Source organism: Bacillus rossius, chromosome 16 (genome assembly GCF_032445375.1).
Source record: "Bacillus rossius redtenbacheri isolate Brsri chromosome 16, Brsri_v3, whole genome shotgun sequence".
In the NCBI taxonomy this organism is placed as follows: domain Eukaryota; kingdom Metazoa; phylum Arthropoda; class Insecta; order Phasmatodea; family Bacillidae; genus Bacillus; species Bacillus rossius.
This window is the reverse complement of record NC_086343.1, coordinates 31,343,136-31,356,245: the sequence shown is the minus strand read 5'-3', so window position 1 is coordinate 31,356,245 and position 13,110 is coordinate 31,343,136. Positions and strand designations below refer to the sequence as shown.

At 38.5% G+C, this 13,110-nt stretch overlaps 1 protein-coding gene across 1 annotated transcript in view; it reads right to left on the bottom strand.

Annotated features, from left to right (window-relative positions):
- The window catches only part of LOC134539916 (trafficking protein particle complex subunit 11), a 70,858-nt gene that overhangs the window by 53,095 nt on the left and 4,653 nt on the right, over window positions 1–13,110 (bottom strand). Inside the window, exons 3-7 of the mRNA XM_063382267.1 lie at window positions 12,695–12,864; window positions 9,719–9,904; window positions 9,070–9,243; window positions 6,357–6,587; window positions 2,722–2,863 (exon numbers count right to left, since the gene is read on the bottom strand). Coding sequence (XP_063238337.1) covers window positions 2,722–2,863; window positions 6,357–6,587; window positions 9,070–9,243; window positions 9,719–9,904; window positions 12,695–12,864 — 903 coding nt within the window. The remainder of the gene's footprint in view (window positions 1–2,721; window positions 2,864–6,356; window positions 6,588–9,069; window positions 9,244–9,718; window positions 9,905–12,694; window positions 12,865–13,110) is intronic.

Genomic DNA, 13,110 nt, shown 5'->3' with positions numbered 1-13,110 from the left:
TGTGCGTGTGATTGGTCGGTGAGGTCATGTGACGTCTACTCCTGCGTGGAGGAGAGTGTGGCAGGACTTCACCAGTCGTCTGTCGAACGCTGGACAAGTAGGTCGCGTTCGATGGCTTCTCGCTAAATTATAATGTAATTTATGAAGAGATAATTTCACGTTGGTGGTCGGAGCCAGGCCTATTATTAAATCAACCTAATTTTTTATATATTTTGTTTCGGGTATAACTTAACTAGAAATTGCGGCCACCTTCGTAGGCGTTTTGGCTCGGGGCGAGATTCGTTTTCGCTGGGTGCGGCCCTGTTCCAGGTCGCACCATCTTCGTGTACTTGCAGTAAAACATTACTGAAGGACTTCATCTACGCTATTATTTTTCATTAATTTCTCATCATGCGAGCTACCAGCAGTATTCTCGACAGTTAGATATACATGTGGAACGAGTGAATGAACAATTGTAAGTGTTTGGATTCGTCGGGGCATTCTGTTTTGGAAAAAAATTAAAAAAAACAACAAAAATGCCCCGACGAATCCAAACACTTACAATTGTTCATTCACTCGTTCCACATGTATATCTAACTGTCGAGAATACTGCTGGTAGCTCGCATGATGAGAAATTAATGAAAAATAATAGCGTAGATGAAGTCCTTCAGTAATGTTTTACTGCAAGTACACGAAGATGGTGCGACCTGGAACAGGGCCGCACCCAGCGAAAACGAATCTCGCCCCGAGCCAAAACGCCTACGAAGGTGGCCGCAATTTCTAGTTAAGTTATACCCAAAACAAAATATATAAAAAATTAGGTTGATTTAATAATAGGCCTGGCTCCGACCACCAACGTGAAATTATCTCTTCATAAATTACATTATAATTTAGCGAGAAGCCATCGAACGCGACCTACTTGTCCAGCGTTCGACAGACGACTGGTGAAGTCCTGCCACACTCTCCTCCACGCAGGAGTAGACGTCACATGACCTCACCGACCAATCACACGCACACTTCATTCACTCTTACAGATACAAGCCAATCACAGAACAAGTTACACTACATGAAAAAATCTTTTACACACAGAACTCTGGGCTTCCCCTGATCAGTCTCTTTTCAATTTCACATCGAAATCGGGGACTCCCATTCTCGTTCTCTCTCCCACACCGTGAGACAGCAGTTATCACTCGGTTCCCATGCAGGGGGGGAATTACCGTCTTTATCTCGGTTGGCGGGGAAGCACTGTTCCTCTCTCACTCCCACTTACAGGCCTCTCATGCCTCTCTTTCTAACCATCACACAAGCCCAGACACAGTCCCGTGATTTATAATTATATTACAACACGTTAATAAAATTTAAGAACAATAATTATAATACAAATCATTTAGAAATAACCTGAAAAAGTAGGCCTAAATAGGTAAAAATCTAGAACAGCGGCTTCTTTGTGAATAATTACATAAAAAATAGTACTGATTGAAAATGTCTAGTAAAATAATAAATACCTTCTTAAAAACATAGCAAGTAAAAAATATCAACCCTAAAATATATAACAAACGGTAAAATATCATTAGAAAGACTTTTTAAGAAATATTTACATTCATGAAAATAGTTTAAAAGAAAAATTATTTAATTAGGAGGGCAGGGTCTTGCAACATTACAACGGTAATACGAAAAACAATTATCATAAAAAGTTATTATTCCTCTTGTACAGTTTGTGATAGCGTTTCTTGGATTTTAAAGAATTGATTAAGTAAACTAAACAGGATATTTACGTAGATAAATTTTTTGTAAATAGTGGAATGAAAGTATCAATTTTATCAATTATACATTTAGAGCTGGTCAACAAGTTCATTATCATTGGAAGATTTATAGAAATTTGTCCACTCATTATTTTTAATTCTTATTATAAAGACCAAGATAATTGCCATCTTTAAAATTTATAATAACAGAGGCTACGTTAATATTATGTGGTGTAGTGTCAATTGTTAAGACAACTTTTAACAGTGGATGATATACGTCTTCTTTGATAAGAACATCTTCCGCGTTGGTCACAGAACATTGGTGTAGATTTTTTGAAGGTTGAGTTTTGTTAAATTAATAAAGGTATAGGCTAGATACAACTAAGTAAATAATTAGCTTTAGAGTGAAGGTTCAGGATACTAGTAGTGGATTTGATTAGCCAATCAATATCAGGAACATCAAAAGCACAGAATTAATAATTTATCTTGATAATATAATTTTTTTTCAAAAGACTCAAAAAAAGCTTGGAATGTATTTGGAGTGTTATCGGGGAGGGGGCAGGGGGTAGATAGATGTTACCTAATATTAAATACTTGTTATTCAAAATTTTAATTTGTAACCAAACACATTCAATTTGTGGGAAATTATGGTGTTCAATGGGATGAATTGGAATAAACTCGTGTTTTTTAACTGCAACTAACACAACACCATCTCTCTCTTTTTTTTTTTTTTAGTGAGTTGTGCATTTTTATCTTTTCTAAAGATCAAATATTGTTCTGTAAAGTAATGGGAATTTATACTATATTCATTGAACCAGGTTTCTGTGATGTAGGTATATAATACCAAAATTTAAGTGATGGTTTGGTTTTGTCACCTTGGCAGCCAAGGTGAACAACTGGAATCCATCCAAAATAATTCTGAACGGATTACAAAATGTGCTGGGCCGTGTAATGCACGGAGTCCAGCAGTGCTAGTGTTGCTTGCGGGCAGCTGGCACACCTGGCAGAGGCGGGCGCACAGCTGCTTCCTCTCCGAGGCGTGCTGGGCGGCCTGCTGGTAGTAGAAGCCGGGGTGCTGCGTCTGGAGCGCCGGCAGTCCCTGCCTGATCGTCTCGTCGAACACGTCCCCAAACGCACCGAACCTGCGTGCAGTCGACACAGAAACACTCACGCCATCAGCACAAGGTTACTGAAAAACTAGAGGTCGGCGGGTACCCGTCTTTCCGGGTATTTTTCGGGTAGTTAAATTACCCGTGGCTCGGGTCGGGCACTTTTTATACCCGAAAATTTTCGGGTCAGACGTCTAATAAAGAAAAAAAAAAATCTTGGTTAACTTGCCGTTGCCGTGTTCTGCTGCCCCGGGAAATGACCTGCCGTGTCTATATATTATGCTGAACACACAATATATTTGCTCAAATAAAAAAAAAAAAATACCGTGGGTACTTTTAAGTCTAGATAAATTTAGCTAGTAGGCCTAAAAACATCGTGAAAAACGTAACGTTTATAGTCGGCAATGAACATTTTAAATCGCAAAATATACATATTTTATAACATGGAAAGTTATTTCTAAACATGTAATAATTTAAGTCTAGCTGTGTAAAAGTCCTAGTAATTATAGCAGCAGACAATCTAAAATGCACGAGGGAAAAACGTAAACTCACGAATGTATAAACGTAACAGGAATGTCGGGAATATTACGTGGCTGCTTGTCTGATACTGTTTTTATGTCACAACTTAGCCGAAAAATACTGGTACGAGACATAAACTTCACAAGATAAAATGAGCGGAGTCTTGGTAACTGTTTTATACGTATTTTATAATTTCAGAAGTATTGTACAGTTGACGCATATTTTTTATACTAACCATTTATTTATGGGGATGGTAAATAATTAATTATTGGTATCAAGACATCAAGATGAACGTAAACTTGAACACGTCACAGCAGTGAGAAAACTGGTGCGTATTCCAATAAACTGGTATTAGAACTGGACATAACTGGTACACGGGAGGTGGAGCTTATATTTTTTTCCGCTAACCTCGCATCTATTGGCTGGCTGCTGATGGAAGGTCACGAGTCTGGGCGGAGCGTACTGCGCATGCGCAGCTCAGAGAACAGAGAGAGCCAGCCGGCGGCCACGCCGCGCCGTAGTAACAGCTGATCAGTACAATGACCTTTCTCCGCGCACGGCGCGCTATTGACGGTAATTTACATCGATTTGCCGCCCCTTTTTTTTTAAATTTTTAATATTTTCAGTGTGGCGCAATGCGTATGTCTAAAGTAGCCCGTATTTGTTCTGAACGCTGCAGGATGCGACTGTATTTTAATTACCTAACTTTAACGTTCTTACAATTTTTCATATTCAATTTTTTTTCTTTTTTTTTTTTCTCGAAAATCTGGGGGCCGTACGAGCGAGGTTTTACTGTAATGCTGATTTGAACACGTTTTTAAATGCTAAAATAATGTTTTAACATTTTAACTACAATAAGCCGTTTTCCAAGCATCGCCAAAACAGCAAATCATTATTTGGGAATACCTGCCACAGAAGTATGCAGTGAGCGTGTGTTCTCAAGTGCTAGCAATGTTGTGACACACAGGCGGGAACGGCTGTCAGCAGAACATGTAGAAGAACTGGGCTTTTTTTTTGCATCAAAATCAAAAATTAGGCTCAGTAAAAAATTGATAGGGTTGTTTTTTATTTGAATTGCAAAAAAAAATTCATGTTGAGCAATGCTTATTTTGTAATTTGATGTAATGTTTTAACTTATATTTATTAATTTTTTAAAGTGTATTTAAGATACAGTGAAAACATTTTGCAATAACAATTTCCAGTTTCATCAGGTATGTTAGAAAGACAATACCCGACCCGACCCGACCCCGAATTTTTTGTGCAATTATCCGACCCGACCCGACCCGACCCGGCTTAAAAATCCACTACCCGAAGACCTCTATGAAAAAAATGTTTTTTTTTTTTTTTACGCGACATCTAATAAATCGATGAATGCCGGCTGCACACACGAAAAAGTGTCCCGTAACGCACATTGCCCCGTTTCGCTGTGCCCCGTTACACTCATTGTATGCTTACGATTTGACTTTTTCGAGGCACATTAAACTTGAAACACTCCCATTCGTTTCCTACTTTTCCTATCATCGTCCTATCCTTAACAGAATAACACAGATTGGAAGACGTTAAATAGCAAACAAGTATAAAAGTTATAGTTAAAATAATCTCCTCAAAGTAATAAACATGATTGAATTAATGAGTGCAAATAAAAGTAAATTTATAAGTTAAATTGTAGATTTCATTTCACTCCTTCTTTGTATCCATACAAAACAGTGATGATTCAACAAAAATTATTCAATTTTATTCATAAAAGTATGCAATCATTTCATCAACGTTGTGATGTTAAACTATCGTCCGTAAACCGACTTTACAGACAACCAATTTTTAAATATAAAAATCTTTCAAATTGAATATCAAATGTAGTTAACTCGGCACTCGAAAGAGAGCACGCGTTGCATGCAATCGGCGAGATATCGATATTGATATTCGACTACGTGCACGCGCTCTATACGGGAAGCAAAATAACCAAACATGAATGATGCAACTATAGCTGGCTACATTTTTATAAGCCATAAACCGCAGTGACGCAGACAAACAGATAAAGGTAATAATGTTTGAAAACGTCTTTAAAAGAAAATTTACACATCACACAATTTTGTATTTCTGTTAATTAGATAAGTGGTAATGTCCGAACAAATATTAGATTTCTACTTTAAAATACATTGTTTTATACGGAAAAAATGCCTCTACAAAGCGCTTGGAATATAATAGCGGGACCAAAAAAATCATGTGGCGTTTACGCGAGAGATCTTTTTAATCCAAATTTTGATGCCCTAAATTATCGGTGCAACAATTATGCAATAACTTTTTTTTTGCTGGTATGAAATATAATGAGCAAACCAGTTTATATTATTTTTAAGTCAGGGAAAGAGGACTGTTCCCAAACCAAATCACAATACCTCGATGCCAGTACAGATTCCGCGATACCTGATATGAAAATCAACATTTATGATTACTGGCCACACTATATGAATAAATTATTGATAAATAATTGTAAATAAATATGTTTCAGAAGTTTTTTTTTAATCCTTGATTCTAAGCAAGTTTATTGAACACTGTGCATATTTATTTACTTGGTAACCATCTTCATTTCTATTTACTTGCAGTTAAATAGTGCTTAAGTTAAAAATGTTTATTTTAAATATTAAAAAAAATTAAAAATATTATTGAAATTGTTGACGAATAAACATGGCAAGTATTTAAAAACTGTGTTGTCTGTAGTTATCAGTGTTTACTGTAGTGTTGCATTTTTCGTGTCTGTTGTGTTTGTGTATTTGTTATCACCACCAACATGTGGTACTCTTCTTTCGTGTGTTGGCCGTGTGTTGTTCTTACCTGCTACGGTACCGCCGGGGAGAGAGTCAGTACGTTTGTGGTGATAACGTTGTGTTTGTCCATGTATAATTATCGTGCCCACCACCCAAGTCTAACGACTGTCGGTGGGCATGTCACATGTCACATATCCGACAGCCAAGCTACCTGTGCCGGCCCAGAGCCGTTGCTAGCACTCAACTGCTTGGAGAGCCAGGCGGCGTGCTCAAAGGCCAGGTCCGGCACGCCGGTGCGCGGGCGGAACAGGTCCACGTGCTTCTTGAACTGCGCGATGGCGTCGCGCGGCAGGTTCAGCTGGAACATGAGGCTGCACAGCTTGTAGTTGAGGAAGCCGGCCACCGTCTTGATCTCGAGGGCGTTGGTGTCCACCAGCCGCAGGTCCAGCAGGGCGGAGTACGCCTGCGAGTAGTGCCTGCGACGAGCCCCGTCATCGCACACACTCACTCTTTCTCCCTCTCTCTCTCTCTCTAACTCTGACTCTCTCTAACTCAAACTCTAACTCTCTCTAACTCAAACTCTATCTCTCTCTAACTCTAACCCTATCTCTCTCTAACTCTCTCTCTAACTCTATCTCTAACTCTATCTCTCTCTAACTCTTAACTCTATCTCTTAACTCTATCTCTCTCTAACTCTATCTCTCTCTCTCTCACTATTAACTCTATCTCTCTCTAACTCTATCTCTCTCTAACTCTATCTCAACTCTATCTCTCTCTAACTCTATCTCAACTCTATCTCTCTCTAACTCTCTCTCTCTCTAGCTCTCTAACACTCTCTCTCTCTCTCTCTCTCTCTAGCTCTCTAACACTCTCTCTCTCTCTCTCTCTCCCTCCCTCTCTCTCCCTCCCTCTCTATCTCTCTCTCCCCCCCCCCCCTCACGAACCACTAGCAGGCATTAAGAGTCCACGAGGAGGCCAAAAATATTCAATATTCATGAATAACTTTCTATTTGATTTGACATTTCCAATATACATATATATATATATTTTTTTCTTATCATTCATTTCCAATAGGTAGAGAGAGTGACTCAACAAAAAAATTAATGATATAAATGTAACATGTATGAAGTTCAGATGATTTGATGAGAAATTTGGATCGGTTTCATACAACATTAACCATTTATCCTTATTGCATAACAAATAATACGTGATTACAATTAAAAAATAATTATAACACATATTTTTTTTGTTTCATCAGTAAGATAAAAGAAAATTCTTAAACTTACAATTTTATAGGTTTAAGACTACACATTTCCATGTTTTTTTTATTTTCTTGCATTTTACACCACTCTATTTTGGTAACATGTATATTTACAGTAGAATCCTGTTATAGCGAGCACAGTAATAGCGAGAGCACGGCTATAACGAGGTCTTTTTGAGGAATTTACGACGTGATCGCGTGAAGCGCGCTTTGGTGATTTGTCTGCTTTATCTCCACCCCTCTCGCTCGCCACTAGACATCTTGCCGTTGACGCCTGTCGCATTCTTCAGCCGTGCAGTCGCCACCTAAGTGCGTGGCTTTAAAAATAGAATCCCGTCCTTTCTTTCATCAAACTTCCGTTAGTTATCTGTGCCTGCGACTTCACAGTCACAGCATCACTGGCTGGCTTCAAGGCCAAGGTATGCGAGTAGTGCCTGCGACAAGCCCCGTCCTCTCTCTCTCTCTCTCCCTCGCGAACCACTGAACATTTTTCATCCGTATAACTTGGCTGTCTTTTACAGTATGCCCAAATTAAATTTGCACAAGGGAGATATATTTTCTCCAGCCATTGTAATGTTCAAACAAAGCTTTGACTGTCTATAAACCTACAGTCTCTCAATCCTGGCACATTTTCGAACGCAATCCTGCGACAATATAGAAGCTACTGCAACACACTAATTTTTTCTTCATGAATAACTTTCTATTCAATTTTATATTTCAAATAAAATTATTTTTTTTATCAATCCTTTCCGATAGATAGAAAACGTGAACTCATCAAAAAATAATTTATGAAAAAAAAAATGTACAAACATGTATGAAGTTAATAAGATTTTATGAGAAATTTGGATCGGTTTTCCTACAACATTAACCATTTATCCTTTTTATTGCATAACAAATAATCCATGATTACAATTAAAAAATAATTAAAACACTTTTTTTTATCAGTAAGATAAAAAAAATTCTTAAACTTACAATTTTAAAGGTTTAAGACTACACATTTCAATGTTTTTTTTTTTTTATTTTCTTGTAATTTACACCACTCTATTTTGGTACCATGTATATTTATATATCTTTTCCATTATACTGTACTATGCATAAATATTTCTTGGACAACTGGTGGGTGTGAAAAAAAAAAAGTGTTTCTCTGTGTGTTTGAATTCGATTCAAAAGATATTCAATATTCACGAATAATTTTATATGTTATTTGGATATAAAAAAAAACAGCATTTCCAGAAGCCTAGCAGCCATGCACATGGCTTCCTCTACCACTCCCAGGCTTCTGCGAATCCTGATGTTTTAATTTGAATATAATTTTGAATCAAGTATGATACTCACGATTATCGAACAACAAAAGATTCAGATATGAAGAACATTTTTTTTTTAATGCACGCACGCACACCCAGGGGCGCAACAACTAAATTTCCAAAGGGGAGGGGGCAATATACCTTTTTATAAAGAATCATCAATCCCCCCTATTGAAGCGGGGGGGGTCAGGGGGTCCTTCCCCGGGAAATATTATATTTCAAGGTGGAAAATGGTGCTAATTTAAGCAGTTTTATTATCTAAAAATTGATTACACAGCACTTTCCTTGCCCCCCGTTTGCCCCCACTTCAAGGTTTCAGGGAGGGGGGGTAGGGGCAAAATACCCTTGCCCCCCCTTGTTGTTGCGCCCCTGCGCACACCCTTAAGGACCCACTTGTGCGCCGTGTGGTGGTCCTGCTTCAGCTCGCAGAGGAAGCCCATCTTGAAGAGGTGGCGCACGAACAGGTACTGGTGCGTGGTCTTGTTGAGGTGGTCGCGGTGGGACCGCACGTTCCTCGCCTCGTGGTGGTAGTAGTTCTGCGCCAGGTCGAAGAACGCGTTCTCCAGCCTGGGACAACCACACCGACACCCAGTTCACTAATTAACCAAAGATACGAACATACAAAAACGTACAGAAACAGTACAAAGAGCAACTTATCGCACGTGTGGCGTTCGTAAATTAAAAAAAAGTTTGGCTCTGTAAAAAATACGTTTGAGATATATTGAACTGTGCAGCAAGCAACTATATATATATTCGAAGGTGACCAACTCAGAACGACGTAATATTTATAACACGGGGACTCTGCCAGCCTTCGTAATTTGGCGACAAGAGTGACTTAATCGGTAATAATTACGTAAAATCCATAAAACGTAGCAGCGCTGTCTACATTTACCACTTCCCCCCCCCCCCCAAAAAAAAAAAACCCACAGAGATGTGTATTAGCAAGGGCTGCTTCCGGGCTGAACGCCAAATGACCTCACGTGCTGTAGGAAAGTGCAACTCTGTTTTACAATACGAAGATGACCCCACGGGGGCCACGCACCTGAGAGTGTAGCCGTGCAGGTGGTCGCCCATGGGCAGCACGAACAGCGACTTGGGGTTGAGGTCGCAGCTGGAGCAGAGGGATGCCGCCCGCTCCGCCGTCAGCATGTCCTCCCCCGTGGGCAGGGTCGCCACCCGCTGGATCAGGATCACCGCCGTGCGCGTGCCGCGCCCCTCCAGCGCCGCCCTGCCGGCCAAGCGGTCGCTGTTTGGTGCCAACCTTTACAGACTGTGTTTACCTGCCTTCGGCCCAGACACTTCGCTTTACTTCCCAGACGATCAGATACAACCCTAAAAATAAAGCTAATCATGGTGTGAAGAATCACTTGATGGATTTCCAATACTGATACTGATAGAGTGACGGACTTTATTCCTCCTGAGGAAAATCAAATTCGTTCATTGCTGATACAGTATGTTTGGAGTGAAAATTCACACTTCAATAATCCTCTCGAATAAAACAAAAATAATTCAATAATTTGCGTGAGCATAAGAATTAAAAAAATTAGGTAGCCCCCCTTACACAATGGAGGTTCACAATTTTAACAAACATGGTTAGAAAAGTCTGTAAGTTGTTTGATTGTAATTGATTTATTACTCTCCCTCCCCATCCTGCTCTCTGCCATCAACAGCCCCATTCCTGAGCGTTGCACTATTTGTTACGCTCTGATGACGTGTCATTGCCGCGACAACCCTACCACCTGTAAAGAAGTTTCACTTCAAAACTAAGTAAACAGATGGAGGTGAGAGTCCATACACTGGTAGTGATAACTGTGTTCCTGTTATTACATGTAGTGCCCACCACTAAAGTCTATGACTGTTGGTGGGCATGTGACAAATTCCAAATAAATAAATAAATAAATAAACCATTAATTACATTTGAATATTGTTAAAATTTTACAAAATTGAAAGCTAAATGTGAAACATTTTCCAGGGAATTTCAGGACATAATTTGTGTTCAAATGAGAACCCAGGTTTTCAACACTAAACCCTCGAGTAGAGTTATGAATAAATACGTATAAACCTTTGGAAAGAACCTGTTCCCCTCCAAAGGAGACATGGTAGTGAAGTGGTAATACTACTCTCTCTCCCCATGATGATGAGAAGTTTGGATCCTGGCAGATTCAGAACCAATATTTTTTCAAGTGGAATACTTGGCCTACATTTTGAGGACGCTCCCACCATGCTTAACACCAGTCACCCTGCTTGCACCGCAACACACTCGGTCCCCAGGCGGGCTGGGTACAAGTCCGTACCTCTAGTGAAGAGCCCACGTTTGCCAACTTCCCTATTGTGAATATACAAATCATCATGGGGAGACTACAAATGCATCACTGAAGAATTAATAAGGCTGAAAGTATTATTAGAATTTTTTTTTAATAGAAAATAAAGCATTAAATATCTAAACTGTGTTAAGTAATAAATAAAATTAAAGAATACAAGCAGAAACTAAATCATCTAAAACTAATAAATAATAACATTTGTGTGAAGCTTTTCTGCTTGAACAGTCATAGATGTGGACACATTTTCTGAATAACTACATTCTCATTTCCAGCAAAAATTACATGAGTTGAAGAAATCTCTGAAAATTTTAGTTTTCAAATAGGATAAATAGCCTTAACATATTGTTCACAACACAATCCATTCATCCAGACTTGCTATTAAAGCTGACTAACAGTTCAAGGAAACCACAATTTCAAAATTGGCTCAATTTAAGCACACACATAAATCAAGTGATTTCCTGGAGAACACTGATGAAAAAGTTGACACATTGCAAGAGTTCCTGCACATATTTTTCAGCATTCAAATTTTTTTTTTGACTTGAAATCAAGATGTAATAATTTAAGTGTTCTGGCATGATTTGGGAGTGACTGTTGGTTTGAATGACATATTAGGATTGTAAAATTGTGTCCTATTGTGTTAATAGATTTTTTAAATTGTGTCCTATTATCTTAATAAATTTTTAAAATTAATTTCTAGTTCATATATATATATATAAAAGACAGGAATGCTAGTCCTGAATACATGTGCTTTTAGGAGATTTTATACATTATATTGTAAAAGATTTTATTTTACTGGCGTCGATACGGCTCACACTTATCTGCTGCCCTGGGTATTTGAAGCGGCCAATATTCCACGATATTAAAATAATTTTTTTTAAATTCATAATTTTATTTGAAGTCTTAGAGTAACAAATTTAAGCTTTTTATAATATTTGTATAGTTGATTTGCCGCAGTGAACTATGACTACACGAAGGACCAACACAAGTAAAGTGTTTACGCGTTTAACTCAGCCAAATAGTTAACACATTATGCAAAAAAAAAAGTCCCTGGATCCCAGAATTTGAACTTTCACTTACATGCTTAGATTGTGCAAGCATTTCCTTTGTTGAAATGTCCGAGAAAGTAAACAAAATTAATTTTTGCATTTTTTTAAATATATATATATATATATACATATATATATATATATATATATATATATATATATATATATATATAAAATACATAATCTCTACCTTGCAGTTCCCGAAACGTCGCATGTTTCTGTTTTGGTAAAACTATTGTGTTCGTTTCGTCTTTTCGTTTTGTCGTGTTTTTGTCTCGTTTCAACTGTTGTGCTGGATTATTTTGGGTTTAATATTTCTGTGTTATCATCATTTGTGGGTTTTTTCTTTCGTTCTCTTAGTACATTTTGTTTTTCTTTGTTTTGTTGACCATATTCCTGTTACGGAATATTTTGTGGTGTTTATATCCTTGTTGACAACAGCAATTTTTTTGCTTAATTTTGCGTTTTTTTGTATTTTTTGGGTTTTATTTATTTATTTATTTTTTGTTTTTTCTTCAACAGAAAAAGTTCTTAGCAATGGCGTATGTCCAAAAACTTACATCAAGTCATAATCTCTACCAGCTTGCCACAAGTGTACCCGCTGAGACCCACTGCTGTGATTGCTAAGCGAGTTGTCGAGGTCGCACGCACCTGATGGACTGCACCCGCGAGGCACACTCTATCTTCTTCTCGTTCCACTGGGCGTCGTCCCAGTCCAGCTCGTAGAAAACCACGACGACCGCCGGGACCTGGTCCAGGTGCTTGGCCATCCAGTTGCGCTTCAGGATGCCCTTGGGTATGTACCAGTCGTACGAGCTCCTCTGCAACAAGGCCGGTCCTGCCCCCTCAGCGCCCGGTCCCCACACAACACTTGTGAACCCATACTGATAGCCAGGGCCCTGCAGTACCAACAATATATCAAACTGTTATACATTTTAGTGGCCTCTATCACTTCCTAAACAATGAAAAACTTGTGATAAAAGTATTGCACCGTTATGTGCAAACCAGAATACAGGCTAGATTGTTGCAGCAGCAACAATATTTTTTTCAGCAACAGACTAGACTTC